Source organism: Geotrypetes seraphini, chromosome 1 (genome assembly GCF_902459505.1).
Source record: "Geotrypetes seraphini chromosome 1, aGeoSer1.1, whole genome shotgun sequence".
NCBI classification, from domain to species: domain Eukaryota; kingdom Metazoa; phylum Chordata; class Amphibia; order Gymnophiona; family Dermophiidae; genus Geotrypetes; species Geotrypetes seraphini.
In genome coordinates, this window is record NC_047084.1 from 216,117,881 (window position 1) to 216,137,959 (window position 20,079).

General features: G+C 45.6%; 1 protein-coding gene across 1 annotated transcript in view; it reads left to right on the forward strand.

Annotated features, from left to right (window-relative positions):
- The window catches only part of NFXL1 (nuclear transcription factor, X-box binding like 1), a 171,261-nt gene that overhangs the window by 22,892 nt on the left and 128,290 nt on the right, over nt 1-20,079 (forward strand). The window contains exons 4-7 of the mRNA XM_033946064.1: nt 7,172-7,281; nt 13,826-13,959; nt 15,208-15,386; nt 16,412-16,573. Coding sequence (XP_033801955.1) covers nt 7,172-7,281; nt 13,826-13,959; nt 15,208-15,386; nt 16,412-16,573 — 585 coding nt within the window. The remainder of the gene's footprint in view (nt 1-7,171; nt 7,282-13,825; nt 13,960-15,207; nt 15,387-16,411; nt 16,574-20,079) is intronic.

Consider the following 20,079-nt stretch of genomic DNA (forward strand, 5'->3'; position numbering starts at 1 on the left):
CGTGCCCTCCAAACCGAGCGCAGTTGCCCCTCCTCCTCTCCGAGGCACTGGACCTCCTCCGCCTGCGGGCGGTGGAACCGGTCCCCCAAAATCAAAGGGGCCAAGGGTTTTACTCCCGTTACTTCCTGGTACCGAAGAAGACAGGAGACCTGCGCCCGATCCTAGACTTGAGACGCCTGAACAAGTTTCTAGTACGGGAAAAGTTCTGGATGCTTTCACTTCCGATTCTTTACCCCTTGATCAGCGAGAGCGATTGGCTCTGCTCCCTCGACCTGAAGGAGGCCTACACCCATGTTCTGGTGCACCCTGCTTGCCGCAAGTTCCTGCGTTTTCAGGTGGGAGACCTTCACCTGCAATATCGGGTCCTCCCCTTCGGCCTGTCCTCGTCCCCCCGAGTCTTCACGAAGTGCCTCGTAGTGGTCGCGGCTGCCTTACGCTCCCATGGTCTGCAGGTAGTCCCCTACCTGGACGATTGGTTGATCAAAGACTCGACCAGGGAGGGGGCTATCTCAGCGACCCAACAGACTATCACTTCTCTTCAGTGTCTGGGGTTCGAGATAAACTTCCCAAAATCCCAGCTATGCCCCTCTCAGTCCTTACAATTCATCGGGGCCGTGCTGGACACGGTCCGCCTTCGCTCCTTCCTCCCCCCTCAGCGTCGGGAGGCATTGGTAAACCTGAGCCAACAAGTCTCGAGATCGAACTCAGTCTCGGCACGACAAATGATGACGCTCCTCGGCCATATGGCCTCCACAGTCCACGTTACCCCGCTTGCTCGCCTTCATCTGCGGTTACCACAGTGGACTTTGGCATCACAATGGCGACAGGATCGGGACCCGATCAACCGCCATGTGACAGTGACTCCTTCCTTGCGAAGATCGCTCCGTTGGTGGACCGACTCTTCGAATCTTTCCAAGGGTTTGCTCTTTCTCGCCCCTCCACACCACAAGGTCCTAACCACGGACTCATCGGAGTACGCTTAGGGGGCTCATGTGGACGGTCTCCGCACTCAAGGTCTGTGGTCCGTAGAGGACCGTCGCTGCCACGTCAACGTGTTGGAACTCCGGGCCATCTACCTCGCCGCGGTGGCCTTCCAACACCTGCTTCACGACTGGGTGGTTCTCGTCCGTACGGATAACCAGGTGGCGATGTACTACGTAAACAAGCAAGGAGGGACGGGGTCCTGGTCCCTCTGCCAAGAAGCTCTACGGCTCTGGGAGTGGGCGGTCTCCCAAAACATCTCTCTTCGAGCGGTTTACATCCAAGGGGAACAAAACTGCCTGGCGGACAGGCTCAGCCGCCTCCTCCAGCCACACGAGTGGTCCCTGCATTCTCAGGTGCTGCGACAGGTGTTCGACACGTGGGGGACTCCCCAGATAGATCTGTTCGCCTCCCCTGACAATAAAAAACTGCCTCTCTTCTGTTCAAGGATATACTCCCCGGACCGTCTCGAGGCCGATGCCTTCCTCCTAGATTGGGAGGGAAAGTTCCTCTATGCGTTCCCGCCGTTTCCTCTGATTCTGAGGACGCTGGTCCATCTAAAATTTCTGAGGGCGACTCTGATCTTGATCGCTCCTCAATGGCCCCGCCAGCCTTGGTTCTCCCTACTACTTCAACTCAGTGTTAGGGAACCTCTGCTTCTGCCTGTCTTTCCCTCTCTGCTATCTCAGAGTCGGGGTTCACTGTTACATCCCAATCTTCAGTCTCTTCATCTGACTGCTTGGTTTCTTTCCCCTTGACTTCCTTCCCTGTATCTCAGTCGGTCAGGGAAGTGTTGGAGGCTTCTCGGAAGGTCTCGACCAGACTCTGCTATTCTCAGAAGTGGACTAGATTCTCGTCCTGGTGCTCCTCTCACCGCCAGGACCCGGTGTCGGCCCTTGTGTCCTTGGTTCTGGAGTATTTACTCCATTTATCTCACTCTGGCCTGAAGACCAATTCCATTCGAGTCCATCTCAGCGCCATTGCTGCCTTTCATCAGCCCCTGGAAGGGAAGGCCCTTTCATGCCATCCCTTAGTTTCCCGTTTCATGAAGGGGCTCCTGAATGTTCATCCTCCCCTCAAACCGCCTCCGGTGGTTTGGGATCTCAATGTGGTTCTAGCTCAACTGATGAAACCTCCATTTGAGCCTATGAATAAGTGTCATCTTAAGTTCCTCACTTGGAAAGTGATCTTCCTACTCGCTCTCACTTCTGCTCGGAGGGTTAGCGAGCTGCAGGCCTTGGTGGCGGACCCACCTTTCACGGTATTCCACCATGACAAGGTGGTCCTCCGCACTCACCCTAAGTTTTTGCCTAAGGTGGTGTCTGATTTTCATCTCAACCAGTCCATTGTTCTACCTGTGTTCTTCCCCAAGCCCCACTCTCATCCCGGAGAGGTGGCGCTTCACACTCTTGACTGCAAGCGGGCGTTGGCCTTCTACCTCCAACGCACCCAGTCTCATCGGACGGCCCCCCAGTTGTTTTTGTCCTTCGACCCCAACAGGTTGGGGCGCCCAATTTCCAAGCGCACCCTGTCCAACTGGTTAGCTGCTTGTATTTCTTTCTGCTACGCTCAGGCTGGTCTCGCGCTGTACGGTCGAGTTACGGGACATAAGGTCCGAGCGAAGGCAACTTCGATAGCTTTCCTCAGGTCCACGCCTATCGAGGATATCTGCAAGGCTGCCACGTGGTCTTCGGTTCATACTTTCACCTCACACTACTGCCTGGATACACTGTCCAGGAGCGATGGCCGGTTTGGCCATTCGGTCTTACGTAACCTATTTTCTTGAATTGCCAACCTCCCTCCATCCCTTATCAGTTAGCTTGGAGGTCACCCACATGTGAGAATATCATGCCTGCTTGTCCTGGGATAAAGCACAGTTACTTACCGTAACAGGTGTTATCCAGGGACAGCAGGCATATATTCTCACAACCCGCCCACCTCCCCGGGGTTGGCTTCCTTGCTGGATATGTGAACTGGAGACCACGAGGAGGGGATGCGCCCTCTAGTGGAGCAGGAGGCACACATGCGTGGTGCAGCCAGCAAGCTTGAATCTTCAATCAAGTTTGCTTGAAATGCTGTCCGCATCGGGGCTCCGTAGATGACGTCACCCACATGTGAGAATATATGCCTGCTGTCCCTGGATAACACCTGTTACGGTAAGTAACTGTGCTTTTTCTGCAGCCCTCCAAGTACTCTATTTTTTCTGCAGCCCTCACATTTAAAGTTTAATATCTTTTCTTTCTCAAAACTGACACATTTCAATCACTATATTGAAAATAAAATCATTTTCCCTACCTTTGTTGTCTGGTGACTTTATTTTTCTGTGCTTTCAACTATGTTTCCAGGGCCTTCTTGTCCTTTGACTGCTTTTCTCTCCGTCTTTACTTTCTGCCTTGCATCCATCTTTGGCATTAACTTAATGTTCAATTTTTCTGCTTTCTTTTCAAAATCTACATTTCCATGTCTTACCTTCCCTTCCTATCTCTCTCTTCTTCCGTCCTATTTCCATGGTCTGGCATCTCTTTCCTTCCTTTCTTTCCCTCCCTCCTTCCTTCCTTTCCCCTGGTCTGGCATCTGTCTCCTTCCCTTCCCCTGGCATCTCTCCCTCCCCCTCCATGGTCTAATATCTCATTTCTTTCCCTCCCTCCCATGAACTTGGCTTCTTCTCTTGTTCCTCTCCTCTCCCTTCTCCTTCCTTCCCTCTCTTTCCCCAGTTGGGTGCAGCAGCAACAGAAGCAGCATTTCCCTTCCCCCTTTCCTATGCAGGAGAGGCATTTCTCTTCCCCTTTCCCTCCCTCTCCCTTTCCCTGTATAGCAGCAGCAGCATTTCCCTAGGGTCCCCCTTTCCTATGTAGCAGAAGCATTTCTCTTTCCCCTCCCCTTCTGTTCTCTTCCTTGTGGAGCAGCAGCGTGTCTGGCCGGCTCGTTCAGTTCAAAGCCGCGGGAGGCGGCTCCTTGCGAGATCCGCACCTCTGTCTGAAGCCTCTCTGATGTTGTGACATCAGAGAGGCTTCCGATGCAGGAGTGGATAGCGCGAGGAGCCGTCAACCCGTGGCTTTGAACGGAACGAGCCGGCCAGACACGCTGCTGCTCCAAAAGGAAGGGAAAGGGGAAGAGAAATGCTGTTGATCGTGTCCAGACCGTGGGCCACAAATAAAACCTGGAGAGCCACATGCGGCCCGCGGGACGCGTGTTTGAGACCGCTGGTGTAGACTATGCAGAAAAATGGTAGCCCTTCTTAGGGTTTAAACAAAAACACTCAGTTCCAGGCCATCCAGATTGCTACAGGCAGACAAGTCAGGGAAGTAGAAGCAGAGATGGCTTTAGAATAGATGATGAGGAGGAGTTAGGGCTGGAAAGAGTAGCAGTGGTGCCAGAGTGGGGAGGAGAGCCTGAGGCTCAGGACTTGGAGGTGCAGTTACAAGGCTGCAGAACATAAGTGGGTGATAGACTGGTGAGAAAAGGAAGGTGGGGGGAAGGGGAGCAAAAGCTAGAAGAAAACTAAGGCTAGGATTCACTAACCTGCCTGATCGGGCCCGATCCGGGCAGGTCTGACAAATTCAGGAATCTCTAACATGCAGATGAAGGCGATCGGAGGAACGCCCCCATCTGCAGGAACGGATTGCGCTATAGTGATCCCCGCGCATGCGCAGACCATATATAAGAACATAAGAACATAAGCAGTGCCTCTGCCGGGTCAGACCACAGGTCCATCCTGCCCAGCAGTCCGCTCCCGCGGCGGCCCAAACAGGTCAAGACCTGTCTGAATCATCAGAAGGGGCTCCCTTGCCACCTTGGTTTCCCATTTAAGTCCTGCCTTCCTATCGAAGTCATAGCCCTCCGGTCTTGCACATGCACGACCTGGTTGGTTTATACTCATTACCTGGTTAACTTCCTATACTTGTGTTGCATCCCAGCTCCTCCCTCAGTATCCCACGATCCCTTTATCCCTCAGGAATCCATCCAATCCCTGTTTGAATCCTTGTACCGTACTCTGCCTGATCACTTCCTCCGGTAGCGCATTCCAAGTGTCCACGACCCTTTGGGTGAAAAAAAACTTCCTTGAACCTGTCTCCCTTCAGTTTCTCAGAATGCCCCCTCGTATTTGCTGTCCCCTTCAGTCTGAAGAATCTGTCCCTATCCACCCTCTCTATGCCCCTCATGATCTTGAAGGTCTCTATCATATCTCCTCTGAGTCTCCTTTTCTCCAGAGAGAAGAGCCCCAGCCTATCCAGCCTCTTGGCGTATGAGCAGTGTTCCAGCCCTCTTACCATTTTCGTTGCTCTCCTTTGGACTCTCTCAAGTACCGCCATGTCCTTCTTGAGGTGCGGCGACCAATACTGAACGCAGTATTCTAGATGTGGACGCACCATCGCTCGATACAATGGCATGATGACTTCCCGTGTTCTAGTTGCTATGCCCTTCTTTATGATTCCCAGCATCCTGTTGGCTTTTTTCGAGGCTGCTGCGCACTGTGCAGATGGCTTCAGTGATGCATCCACCAGCACACCCAAGTCTCTCTCGAGTCTGCTGTCTCCCAACAATACCCCCCCCCAATTTGTAGTTGAACAACGGGTTCTTTTTCCCTATATGCATGACCTTGCATTTGTCCACGTTGAAGCGCATTTGCCATTTGTTTGCCCAGTCTTCCAGCTTGTCCAGGTCCCTTTGCATGTCCTCACACTCCTCCCTGGTCCTAACTCTGCCGCACAGTTTGGTATCGTCTGCGAATTTTGTAACCTCACATTTTGCCTCCTTTTCCAGGTCATTGATGAATATGTTAAAGAGTAAAGGCCCCAGCACCGATCCCTGTGGCACACCGCTCGTGACTCCCCGCCAGTCAGAGTATTGACCCTTTATAGATGATCTGAGCATGCGTGGGACCTCCGGGCCGTTGCAGTTGTTTTGTTTTTTTCTTCTTCTATTTTTTTTTTTATTGAGCGCAGCCTGGGTACCTGATTGCTGGACCTCAGGGCTGGCAATCGAGGAACATTTGGGAGCCTGTGGTTTTAACCCGCTTAAGCCCATGGGTTAAAACCACGAGCTTGCAGTGCGGGGAAGGGTGGGAGAGTTTGGGGATCCGCATATTTTCCTTCCCCATGCCCGGCAGAAGGATAGATGAGTGGCAGAAGGATAGACGAGCGGGGGCTGCAGCCTGGGGCCCGACCAGTCCGTACAATTACAGGGATAGCCTGGATTGCCTGGAGACAGGTGCGATTGGGTATGCCTATGGCTCCCGGCAGCCGTGTTCGGGGCAGGCAGGCAGGCAGGCAGGCAGGCACATTCAGGGCAGCAGGAGATCGGGGCTGACAGGGCAAGAGTAGGGCTGCAGAAGGCAGGACAGTCACAAAGGACTTAAGCAACTGGTCCTCAGCAGTCGCTTTTTTTTTTTTTTAATCGGCCAGCTCAGTCGGTGTTGCAGGGTTTTCTTTAGTGAATTGCGTCCCTGCCTATTTTGCATGCCGTTGCCCTCATTTGCATGCGCGGATCAGAGGATGGTCGGAAGACAGGTAAGTGAATCGGGTCAGGGTCGCTAAGGGGTTGCAAACCGATCAGTACACATTCGGTTTGCTTTGTGAATCTAGCCCTAGGTCAAAAGGTATTAGACAAAACAAGTAGAAGTTATTATCTTAATTCTACAGTGTTGTTGTTCTTCATTGTTAAATGTCCTGTGCCTAAATATATCAGGAGCAACTATTGCTACAAATGTCTTTAGGGCTCAAAGTTTGGTAATTGGGGCCCTTTCGTCAGATAGAACCAAAGATAAAAAGAGTAGAAGAGTGAAAAGAAAAGTTATAGGGGTTTCTTCTTTTCCTTCCTTCCCTCGATGCCCAGTGTTTTCCTCAAACCATATTCCTAGCCATGACTTTTCATATTGCCTCTACATTGTGTCCCTTTTGGAGAGAGAATATGCCACATGAGAATTCACCATGTGATGTACAGAAGTGTTTTCTTGCTGTACCTTTCTTTAGGGTCCCTTACCTTCACCTGACTCCATGTTTTGTCATTCTGTTGAACAACACTCGCATTGTAGTCTGCCATATATCTCACCTTTAACATATTAATGGGCTCTTACTGTGATCGGATCCCATCCAAAGTTAAACATTAAGTAATAGACAGAAAGGGTTCTCAAGAAACTTCTTTTGACCTTTATTCAAATGTACTTCTTGCTTTTATGTGCTATTTCCAGATGGGGATGCAAGTGAGCTGGAGCGTACCAGACAGTATGTGAATGATGCTTTTCAAGCTGGAGCTATGACGTGCCTAATCTGCATTGCCTCAGTCAAGAGGAACCAAGCTGTAAGTGGGTTTTAAATTAAGTTTTTTGAATCTAAGAAAACTAATTTGGCTTGATATTTCAGGTGTCAGCAGCCACATAAAGGAAAACACTGCCAGCAGGGCTTTATTCATATACAGGCACAAGATCCTTTATCCAAAATTCTTGGAACCAGGCATATTTTGTTTTTTGGAGTTTTTTTGGTTTTGGAATGATAATGTTATGGCATCCCTCCAACCTTTACTGCTTTTCACTGCCTCCCTGAGTGGAATCTGCAGCTCTTTTTTGCCATTTTCTAGCCCTCTGATAAGAATTGCGCAGAGATTAGGAGAAAAGCATGTTACTTGCATTGGTTTCTAAGTGTGTCACTTCAGGTAAAATTGACTACTTCCAGTTAACAACAAATTTCGTTTTTTGGAACGTTTCGGTTTTCAGAATTTCAGATAAAGCCGAAAGTCATAACATGAGATTAGAACTGAACATAAGACGAAGATCATGAACATGGAAAATGATGAAGATTTTGAGCTTGAAGGCAATTGAAATCCTTTACAAGTTCTGTTCTATCTCCTGGGCTCTTTCGTAAACAAAGAAGCAACTAGCAGGGAAGAAATACTCTTTGGAATAGCACTGTGTCACTTTTCAGTGAAGGCTCCTGACAAAGTATTCCAAGGCAAAGAAATAACACTCTTAAGATCAGACTTGTCTATTCACTCACTTTCTCAGTGGTCAATTACGGATGCAAAAGCTGGACACTACGGAAACAAGACAGAAAGAAGATTGAATCTTTTGAGCTTTGATGCTGGAGAAGGGTTTTATGCATGCTGTGGACCACCAGAAGAGCTAACAAATCAAACCAGCGATGTCACTTGAAGCTCAAATGATGAAGTTATGACTGTCTTATTTTGGTCACACTGTCAGAAGAGGAAAAAAAGTGAGAGTCTCAGAGCTCCATAACTGTTAGTGCTGGTTGCACTTTGACAGGTAGGTTGTTCATTCAACCTGGGTTTACATTATGGGTTGATTATATACGTGAGCAGGGAAATTTTAACAATTTAAAGAAATTATTGAAGAAGTTCTTATTTTGTAAGATAAAATATGGGTATTAAGACTTTATGACAACTGTAAGTGCTGGTTGCTGATAGGTTTTGATTGTTTAATTTGTCTGTATTGTATGTGAAGTTGTTTTAACTATGTATGTACTAGTTGGAACCCGTTTTGTACAAAGCGGGATATAAGTCAATAAACCATAAACTTGGTTCAATTTTGTCTTACAGAGCAGAACAGCAATGTTATTGGGGATGTTCCCCATACTCCTTCTTCCTTTTTTCTTATGTTGTAGTGATGATCGATTGCTTTGGTACAATCAGAAGGGGGCACTACAATCACTGGTGAAGGAGGCAGAGTTGAATGTAAATTTTGTCCTTCTGCAAAACAACTTGTGAAAAGTCAGGACTTCTAGACACATCTACCAGAAAAAGATTGAGGTAAGAACCTAATCTTCTGATGAGAAACAGCTCTCTACTGGTGCTATGTTTCTAGAAAAACACTGATAACAACTGATGAATGAGCACCATCTGGTTTTAAGGACACAAATAACAGGGTAACTGTTTTGTGCATGTACCAATGTTGCAGGCACACACAAATTAAAGATGGCAGTGATTACAGCAGGAACATATGGCAGCCATTTTTGATCACGACTCTCAAGGGGCAGGAGCGTAGGAAGATCGCTCCTGCCCTTCTTCACTGCTAGACCACCAGGGCTTTAAAGGTAAAATCTAGAAGGATAAGGGAGGCAGGGTGGTTTAGAGTCAGTTGGGACAGGATGCAGAAGGGATTGCTCTTGTTTTGGCTCATTGTTGGACCACCAGGGCTTCAGGCAGGCCCGGTGGGGCGGAGGTGCAGACCAGAGGACTCAAATATAAACTGAGGCCACCATTTTTGGGCTATTTTTTTGGCCCCAAAATCTTGGGTTATATTCAAGTATATATGGTAGTTCAGTGGATAACCATATTTACGAATTGCATATTATAAGTAGAATTCTTTTTAACTTCCATGGGTAGAATAGTTCTTACACCTATCCTTAAATCTCCTCTGAATCCCTCACAACCATCTAGTTATAGACTAATTACTAGTATTCACTCGTTATAAAACTGGCAGAATATTTAGTAGCCCAACTATTAACAGATTTTATAGATTTGCTGTATTAAGCCCGTTTCAACATGGCTTCAGTAGCTTAAACAGTACTGAAACTCTCTTGCTTGCTTTGGTCACAAAAGCAAGGGAAATTGCCAGCAAGGGTGATCAAGCAGTTCTGCTTCAGTTTGACCTGTTGGCTACATTCAATATGATTGACCACAGTATTCTGTTAAATAAGCTGAGTGATTTTGGGATAGGAGGAACTGTTTTTGATTGGCTTAAACTCTTGGTGAACCACACTTTTTTTTTTTTTTTAATTCTTTATTTATAATTTCCAACAATTTTACAAGAAAATAAACATCTTGTCACAGAAATACAGCATTAATTTTTGCTACTTATACAATGAAAAAGAAAACTGTGGCATAAATGATTACTCCTCCTTAGACCACAACAAATGGGGGAGATAGGCCTGAAAAATAAAAGGCTTATTTTAATCATTGAAACAAAGGAAGAAAATATTTCAAGAAAGGCTATAATGCAACATTTAACTTGCTATCTCTCTTTTATACTGGGTCCACTTCAGGCCATCTTTTTCAGCTCCAGGAAGGATTTTAGTTGATCAGGGAAAAAAAATACATATTTAACTTGTGCATACTTAATAATGCATTTGCAGGGGTATGCTAATAGGAAAGAGGCCCCCAAAGCTATTGTTTCTTGCCTTAAAGACAAAAACTGTTTCCTTCTTTCCTGAGTTATTTTTGAAACATCCATGTATGCCCATATTCTTTCCCCATAAAACAAGGATTTTGAAGACCTAAAATACAACTTCATGAATGAGTCCAAATCCTGTTGAAAAGCAAAGGAAATCAATAGTGTGGCTCTCTCCGCCAACTCAGAGATAGATTCTTCTAAAATTGCAGATATATTGTTCAAATCAATTTGCGGAACTTGTAACTTTTCTCATTCCATAAGCTCCTAGGAAGTCTTAGGTAGTGGAAGATAGTAAATTTTATTTATTGGTGGAATATGCTCAGAAGAATAACCCAAAATTTCCATCACATATTTTTTGAACATTTCATAAGAGGAGCTACTAGGAGTTTTAGGAAAGTTCAAAATCCTTACGTTTAACAGTTGGCTAAAATTCCCCATGTATTCTATTTTCCTGTGTAGCAAAACACTATCTTTTATTGCAGCAGTTCTATATGTTGACAGGGATTGTACTTCATTTTGTATTTTAGTTATGGAGTTATTGATTTCAATATTTGTTTGCTCAGATGTTTTAATAAAGTTATCTTAGTCCCCAAAGTTTTTACCTCCTTCCTGGTCGCAATATCCACTCTCTGGAGCGTCTTCAAGTTGGCTACTAAAGTATCCTCTGTTGAGGAATAACTCCCCAGAGCTGGTAATCATTGGCAGAAGCTCTTCTGCTATGGATCCTGCCTCCGCGGGAACTTCGGGTGCATCTCCAGCATCCATGCTTACCGCTTCCAAGGCAGCGGCGTCAGCCGGACATCCGGTGCGGATGAGAGCAAGATCTCATGCCCCAGCAGGAAATATCACCCCTGTGTCTCTCCCGCAGCGGGGCTTAGCTCACCTGTTCTTCGAGCAAGTATTGTTAGGCACTGCTCAATCATGTGCTGGTCTTGGGCAGCCAAAGGTGTTGAGGAAGTAAGCACTCTTACACTGCCTTTTCTTTTAGTATGCGGCATTTTGGACAAGAAGAAAATCTCCCTGAACCAAACTTTTTTTTAATGTAGCTGTGCTTCTACTGCACTGAGTCTAGTTTTTTGATCTTTCTGACTTTGACCTGAGTCTACAGTCAGTCTAGAAGAGGTATATAGGCAGTTCGATAGGCTTAAGAGCGATAAATCCCCGGGACCAGATGGCATCCACCCGAGGGTCATCAAGGAACTGAAAGGGACCATAGCTGAACTGCTTCAACTAATAGCAAATCTGTCAATCAAAACAGGAAAGATTCTGGAGGACTGGAAGGTGGCGAATTTCACACCGATCTTCAAAAAAGGTTTGAGGGGAGACCCGGGAAACTACAGACCGGTGAGTCTGACCTCGGTACCGGGAAAGATGGTAGAGGTGCCGATAAAAGACTGCATCATTGATCACCTTGACAGACACGGTCTGAGGACAAGCCAGCACGGTTTCAGCAAAGGCAGATCTTGTTTGACAAACTTGCTGCACTTCTTCGAGGGAGTAAACAAGCAGATAGACAAGGGCGACCCGGTCGACATTGTATATCTGGACTTTCAGAAGGCTTTCGACAAGGTTCTGCATGAATGACTATTTCGGAAAATTGGGAGCCATGGAATAGAGGGAGAAATACTCAAGTGGATTAAAAACTGGTTGGAGCATAGGAAACAGAGAATGGGGGTGAATGGGCAATACTCGGACAGGAAGAGGCACCAGTGGGGTGCCTCAGGGCTCGGTGCTTGGACCTGTACTCTTCAACATCTTTATAAACGATCTGGACATAGGTATGACGAGTGAGGTGATTAAATTTGCGGACGACACAAAGTTATTCAGAGTAGTGAAGATGCAGGGGGATTGCGAAGATCTACAACGTGATATAATCATGCTCGAGGAATGGGCTTCGACATGGCAGATGAGGTTCAACGTGGATAAGTGTAAAGTGATGCATGTTGGTATCAAAAATCTCAAGCACGAGTACAGGATGTCCAGGGTGGTATTTTGAGAGTCCTCCCAGGAAAGGTACTTGGGAGTTCTGATTGACAAGTCGATGAAGCCGTCTATACAATGTGCGGTGGTGACGAAAAGGGTGAACAGAATGCTAGGAATGATAAAGAAGGGGATCACGAACAGATTGGAGAAGGTTATCATGCCACTGTACCGGGCCATAGTGCACCCTCACCTGGAGTACTGCGTACAGCACTGGTCGCCGTACATGAAGAAAGACACGGTACTACTCGAGAAGAGCGACTAAGATGGTTAAGGGGTTGGAGGAGCTGCCGTACAGCGAAAGATTAGAGAAACTGGGCCTCTTCTCCCTCAAACAGAGGAGATTGAGAGAGGACATGATCGAAACATTCAAGGTACTGAAAGGGATAGACTTAGTAGATAAGGACAGGTTGTTCACCCTCTCCAAGGTAGGGAGAACGAGAGGGCACTCTCTAAAGTTGAAAGGAGATAGATTCCGTACAAACGTAAGGAAGTTCTTCTTCACCCAGAGAATGGTGGAAAACTGGAATGCTCTCCCGGAGGCTGTCATAGGGGGAAACACCCTCCAGGGATTCAAGACAAAGTTAGACAAGTTCCTACTGAACAAGGACGTACGCTGGTAGGGCCAGTCTCAGGGCGTTGGTCTTTGACCAAAAGGGCTGCCGCGTGAGCGGACTGCTGGGCATGATGGACCACTGGTCTGACCCAGCAGCGGCATCTCCTATGTTCTTAAACTCTAACATCAAGACAGCATTTGCTCCGGAGAGGCTCAGAGGACTAGGATCCCAAATCTACTTTGTTGGAGGGGTTGTGGACAACCATGCAACTTTGACTCTTGGGGAAATCCTGCATAAAAGAAATTTCAAAATTCTGCATACTATATTTGTAATTTTCCAGTGCAGATTTTCCCCATTATAATGTCTGGCATCTTACCCTTCCCCCCCATCCCCATAACAAATATATTATCCACCTTTTTCCAGTCTTCCCCCCTCCCATGGTACACATAAGCTTTGTTGAATTGGAAGCAAAATCTGCAATGAGAGACTGAGGACCTAAAGAATACAAATTGGAGGAACTAGGTGTTGTGCAATATACCGAAGGTGGTCGGTATTTTGCCTTTGTTCCACCCCTTCATACTTCTACTGATTTGGTCAATATCTCTAATGTTTTTATTAAGGTTTCTGTCATATTTGCTATTTGGTCAGATATTACAATGAGTTTAGCATTTATATGTGTTGTCCTCCCCTGGACTGTGGTGCAAGCTAAAACAATGCAGGTTGATAACAGGTGAAGCTGATTGTGGAAGGGAGGGGGGAGAGGGGTAAGAATTTTATGTGGTTATAAAAACCTTGTTCTTTCAAATGGTTTTCTGTGAGAGTCAATAAAGAGTGTGGGTCAGTAGGGTTTATGTTGTAAGTATTCTCTTACTTAGATGCTATCCTTCTGTTTCCTATATGTCAGTAGGTTTAGAATTGTATTAGTTCTTAACTGTATATACTCAAATATAAACTGAGATTTTTGGGCCAAAAAAAATGGCCCAAAAATGGGGTCTCTGTTTTTATTCAGGTCAGCGCTGACCCGCCCCCCTCCCAAACCTGCTCTTTCACTGAACTACCAGCCCTGCCCAGAAGTACTTTTTACATCCAACAGATCCCTTAAAATTGTTTTTGTTTTGCATGTATCAAATAGAGCTTGGCTGAGCAAGCCCAGTCATATTCATGTTTTTGGGTTTTCTGATAGGTCTGGAGCTGTTCAGGATGTTTTTGTATATTTCACATTCCGTGTATCCAGAAATGGGCTAAGGACAGTATTTTCCTTATCTCCTCTCCATTGACAGATGATGATTTTGGAAAAAAAGATTACCCGTGGCCTTGGTAAGTTTCTTGGCACTTTTATAAAAAATTTCCTATTGCCTTACAGGTGAGACCTGGTTTATTAAAAGGGTAAGTGCAATTGTAAGTACTCTTAGAGTACCTGACAAAGAAAATGTGTAAACCGCATTGACTTTGATTGATAAGGTGGTATATCAAATGAAATCAACTATAACAACTAGTTGTAGTCTTAAGACTGATGAGAAAAATGTTTGATAAAATAGACTCATATTTGTAAGATGTCACATTACAGCACTTCTATAAATACACTGTTGCGAAAATAGGGATAAATTACCACACCTTAACAGGACATTTATTATTAACAGAGGTTTTACTGGTATATTATGTTTCTCAATATTTTTAACCCAAGAATCGTCCATAGTAGTAAGAATGTGTAGCACGCTTCATTTCAACAGAATTGAAGGGTCTTACATGACCAAATGAGAAGCCAGAAAGCCCCACCAAAGTGCTCTCCTGATTTTAAAAATAAAGGGGAAAGGGGAACTAGACATATAAAGGTTTTAAAATTAATTTTTGCACATTACAGCAGGATGCTTTCTTTGGCTATCTACATCATTTATCTTGAAGCAAGATTGGTTTGTGCTTGTATGTTGGTAAAATTATTCACAGTGGTCACTGTACAGCACTTGTCCTCTTGGTAGTTGAAACTGAGTGTGCATGGTCAGAGGAGGGAGAGTGTTCATAGGGCTTTCATTTTGAAAGCACTGCACATACTTTTGGTATATCTCCTTTCAAAGCAGGCGAAACCAGCACACTGAGACTTGGACCTTGTTCCTGTAGCCAGAGCACTTTCATAGAGAAATTGCGAGGGTTTTTCTTTTGAAAGTGAATTTTCGTTGGCCTTTTCTCTTGTTTCTGTTACTCTCTGAGAATGCTAGCTGTTTATAAGGTACCACTGATATGATACTTCCTGAGGGCAAAGGATGGAGAAGCTAAAGACCAGTATGTGGAAAATCCTTAAGTAATGAAATAAGGAATTTCTGCATTTTTTGCTTGGCCTATTACTTTTTTATGCACCATCCTGAAGTAAAGAATATATCCTGGGGTTGTGGACCAGATATAAAAAGCAGCAGGAGGTTATTTTGGTAGAAGAATCTCTGCCAAAAGATGTTTTGGTTTGCTTGCATTCTTTGGACTAGATTCATTCATCATTTGGATTGCATTTGTATGTGAAGCATTTATGTGATAAACCTAATGAAGTTTTAACATGTATTTTTTCACCTTGTGTAGTCCTAAATGTCGTCATGAGTACAAACGATCTGAGACCCCCAACAGGTATTACTGCTACTGTGGGAAAATAGAAGACCCTCCATTGGATCCATGGCTTGTACCTCACTCTTGTGGCCAAGTATGTGAGAAAGTGTTTCAGCCTCCATGTGGACATAAATGCTTGCTGCTCTGTCACCCAGGTAATTGTCTCCCAGAACTTATTTGTGCATCATGATCTGGGAGAAATTGTAGTAGAAAGATTGAATGTGCTAGGTATGCAAATGGAAGTGAAGCAGAAGTTGGCAATTTTGGGAATTTGCCTAGATTCAACACTCACGATGGGTAAACAAATCCTGAAAACCATCCAAGGGGGATATGCGCAGCTGCATATCCTATATAGGTTGAAACCTATGTTAACATCCTTTGACTTTAGAACAGTGGTACAGGGATTGATTCTAGTGGTCCAGCGTTGGGCTGGGACAGGAGGGATCCCTTCCACCTCTTGTCCTGGCCAACCCTAACAACTCACCTCCCTCCGGTCTCCCTGATTAGTAAAAAGTGTACTTTAAAAAAAAAAATCTTTGGTGGTCCAGCGGTGAATTGGGGTAGGAGCGATCCGCAGCAACCTCGTGAGACCATGGGAACTATGAGGTTGCCATAAGACCTTGCGGCAGCCATTCAGACAGTGAGTCTGCACGGGGCAGAAACATAAGAAGATTGCGCTTGCCCAGGTTCACTGCTGGACAACCAGGGATTTTAAAGGTATACTTTTTATTAATCAGAGAGGCGGGAGGGAGGTGAGAGTTGTTAGAGTTGGTTGGGACAAGAGGTGATACTTCCTGTCCTGGCCTAATACTGGACCATCAGGGCTTGCGGCAAGCCCAGTGGAGGCCTGCAAGGCATCGGGAGAGAGAGGGGACAGCATGCAGAGCCTGGCAGGACAGGGGAGGGAGTGAGGGAGGAAGGCTAGGTGCAGAGCTTGACAGGGCAGAGCACTTGAATATAACCCCCCTAGTTTATACTAGAGTCAACCTTTTTCCCTCCTTTTGGTGGTGGTTGGGGTTACCTCTGTTTATATTTGAGTATATACAGTAAATATAAAATGCATTTGTATTAGTCTCATGTTGTCCTGATTGGTTATAAGCATCCTTTGTCACAATATCTGTGCATGTCAGGTTTAGCATCAATCTGAAACTAAACAGCTTTTTGTGTAATTACTACATAGGTCCTTGCCCTCCTTGTCCAAAGATGGTTACAACTACCTGTTATTGTAAGAAGGCAAAGCCAGTGCCACGCAGATGCAGTACCAAGGACTGGTCCTGCCAACAGGCCTGTCGACGAAAGTTACTATGTGGGCAGCACAAGTGTGAAAATCCTTGTCACCCAGGTAGATGCTTTTTGTAAACTAGCTGCTATGGAGGACAGATATCAGATCAGAATGAGGAAAAATGTACATCTGTTTCTGAGACTGTCACCAACATTTCCAAGCCATGTTTATAATCTGCCTTAAGAATTGCTAGCTTTTCAGTTTTGCAGCATCTGAATTCTGATCTCAGACCTTCAGACTTGATAACTGGAATTGCACTTTTTCACATCGCAGCTCTGCTCTTTATGCACAGTGAAAATGAAAAGGCATTGGCTAAATCTGCAGATTGACTGGCTTAAAGGTACTGAGTTTTTAGGTTTGTTTTAGCTTGCTAGTGTCTGAAGAACTTTAGTTTAGTTTCAGAGTTATATATGATGTATTTGAAATGTGTTGGTGGTCAAGTTCTGTTCCTCTGGGTAGGTATTGTACTGTAAAAACCATAGATGGCTTGCTGCCTTAGCAATTTTTCCAGAGACACAAAAACTGAGGCGCAGATTCAATGTAAGTCCATATTAGCCATGTACACTTGGGAAACACCACTGCTTATTTCTCTATGTGAGAAACAAGAAAGGGAGCTACCCTTGGGGTCCCTGCCCAGTACTTGTGACCTGAATTGCAAAAGGATGTCGGGTTCTATGGAATTTTCATCTGATCTAGTTGGCATATTTTGTATTAAGCTGATTTGTGTTTTAATATGTGTAGATTTTAATTGGATAGTGATCTGTACATATTTTATTATTTGTCTACTTTGAGATATCTGTGAAAAGTAGAATACAAGTTCTTTTAAAGTAAGTAAAACCTTACTCCCTTAACCTTGCTATGATTATGATTATTGAGAGCTTCTATGCCGCTATTAATGACTGGGGAGTCAATTCAGAACGGTTTCGTATATCTCAGTAAAAAGGGGAAGGTATTGTAAAGTGACATATAGCAAGTAGAATGTTGTAATAATACTATTGGATTGTTGGTTCAATAACGATTTGATAATGAAGGTAACTTGAGCAGGCTGGATTGTCCATGTCATCATTTCATTTACTATTAAAACTACAGAACCGACCAGTTTTTGAATAGCTTTCATGCTTCACTGCTGCTTCTGTTTTCATTCAAGTGGTGAGAATTGTGATATGCAGCAGAATAGAGTATCTTCTGCGAGTCAGAAAGAGGGAGGCTGAGTCATTGTAATGATAGCACAAACATAAAGTTTTGAATTAGTGCATCTTTGAAGCTTATGACCAATAGCATCACTTATCGGTGGGTTCACACATGATGACATGATTACAGTTTATTGAATGAAATATAAGGAGAAATTAAGGAGAAATTAACTTGCTAATTTTCTTTCTGTTAGCTTGTAAACCGGTATAGTTTCTTTACGGATGGGTAATATGCCTCACTTCTACCAGCAGGTGGAGACTGAGTTCAAAACTTGTATATCAGTAGAGCATCCCCTCTTGCTACTCCAATATGCCGAATAGTCAAGCAGAACCTAGGAAATTTCTTAACTGAAAAACAGTAAATGACACTCCAAACAGGAGTGTAAGAAAACAACAAATATCTTTAAACAACTTTTGGAACATATATAGAACTTGATCCTGGAAGTAAAACATCCCCACAGCTCACCAACTAAGCTAGCTGAGCCATCGCCGCTGTTCTTAATTCTCCCCGGCCCTAGAAAAATACTAGAACCCGCAGAAAAATTCAAATTCTGCACACGAGCAAAAACCCGCAAACACCACTCTAAAACGGTTAGGGTGGAGAACTATACCGGTCTACAAGCTAACAAAAAAAATTAGCAGGTGAGAACCTAATTTCTCCTTCTGTATCGCTTGATAGACCGGTATAGTTCCTTTATGGATGGGACGTACCAAAGCAGTACCCATCAAGGGTGGGACCCCCCGAAGGGCCGACACCAGAACACATTCACCGAATATCACGTCCTGACGCACTTGAATATCCACACGGTAGTATCCAACAAAGGAATGCAGAGAAGACCAAACTGCAGCCTTGCAAATATCCACTGGAGGCACAAGAGAAGATTCAGCCCAAGAAGCTGCCTGACCCCTAATGGAATGAGACCTGAGAAATTCTTGAACAGGCTTCTTTTTCAGAAGATAAGTGGAAGCAATAGTCTCCTTGATCCAGCATGCAATAGTAACCTTAGAAGCGCCATCCCTCGTACGAAGACCCGCTAGAAGGACAAAGAGGTGATCTGATTTCCTGATCTCCTTGGTCCTCTGCACATAAGAGCGAAGGACCCGACGGACATCCAACTTGCGCAGATGACTTTGCTCATAAGAGCCCTCCCGACTACCCAACACTGGGAGGACTACAGATTGATTGACATGAAAAGGAGAAACTACTTTTGGCAGGAAGGAACAGGCCTCAAGACAACCCACTCCCTAGAAAACTCCAAGAAGGGAGCCCTACAAGAGAGAGCCTGCAGCTCAGACACACGTCTGGCTGAAGTAATGGCCACCAAGAAGACTGCATTAAGAGTAAGGTCCTTCAAAGAGCAGTCGCCCAACGGTTCAAAAGGAGGGCGCACTAGAACTGACAGAAACAGATTGAGATCCCAAGATGGAACAGCGGGCCACACAGGAGGCCTCAGCAACTTGGCTGCCCACAAGAAGCGAATCACATCAGGAATGGCAGTCAAATGCTGACCTTACACTAACCCCCGAAAGGCTGACAAGGCCGCAAGCTGAACCCAGAGAGAAGACCAAGCCAGTCCCCTATTCAGACCATCCTGCAAGAACTCTAAGATGTTAGGTAGGGAAGTGCGAAAAGAGACCACTCCACGCGCCTCACACCACTCCTCAAAGAGACACAAACTCTCACATAAGCCTGAGACCCCAAGAGAGTTGAGATCATTTATCTGAATAACCCTTCTTACCTAGGCGACCCCTTTCAAGAGCCGAGCCAAGCCGTAAGACAAAAGGGACCCGGATCGAACATTGGAAAGGGACCCTGAGTTAGAAGGTCATCCAAGAGAGGAAGAGGATCCACCACCAGATGCCTCACCAGATCCACGTACCACGGTCGTCGAGGCCAATCTGGAGCCACCAGAACCACGAGGCCTGGATGGCGAATTATGCGGAGAAGAACTCTTCCCACTAATGGCCAAGGAGGGAACACATACAACAGCCCCTCCGTTGGCCATGGTTGAACCAGAGCATCCGGGCCCTCAGCCTGACCGTATCTGCGACGACTGAAGACGTGTGGTGTTTTGGTGTTGACACTTGTGACCATAAGGTTCATGAGGGGCTGTCCCCAAGACTGCACTATCAACTGAAAGGCCACGGGACTTAGATACCACTCTCCGGGATTTAGCACGTGATGACTCAGGAAGTCTGCCTGAACATTCTCCACTCCAGCTATGTGGGATGCTGAGATCTCTTGAAGGTGTGACTCCACCCAGACCATGAGCAGAGTCACCTCCTGTGCCACCAAAGTGCTCCTGGTGTCCCCCTGATGATTGACATAGGCCATTGCTGTGGCATTGTCCGACAGAACCCTGACTGAGTTGCCCT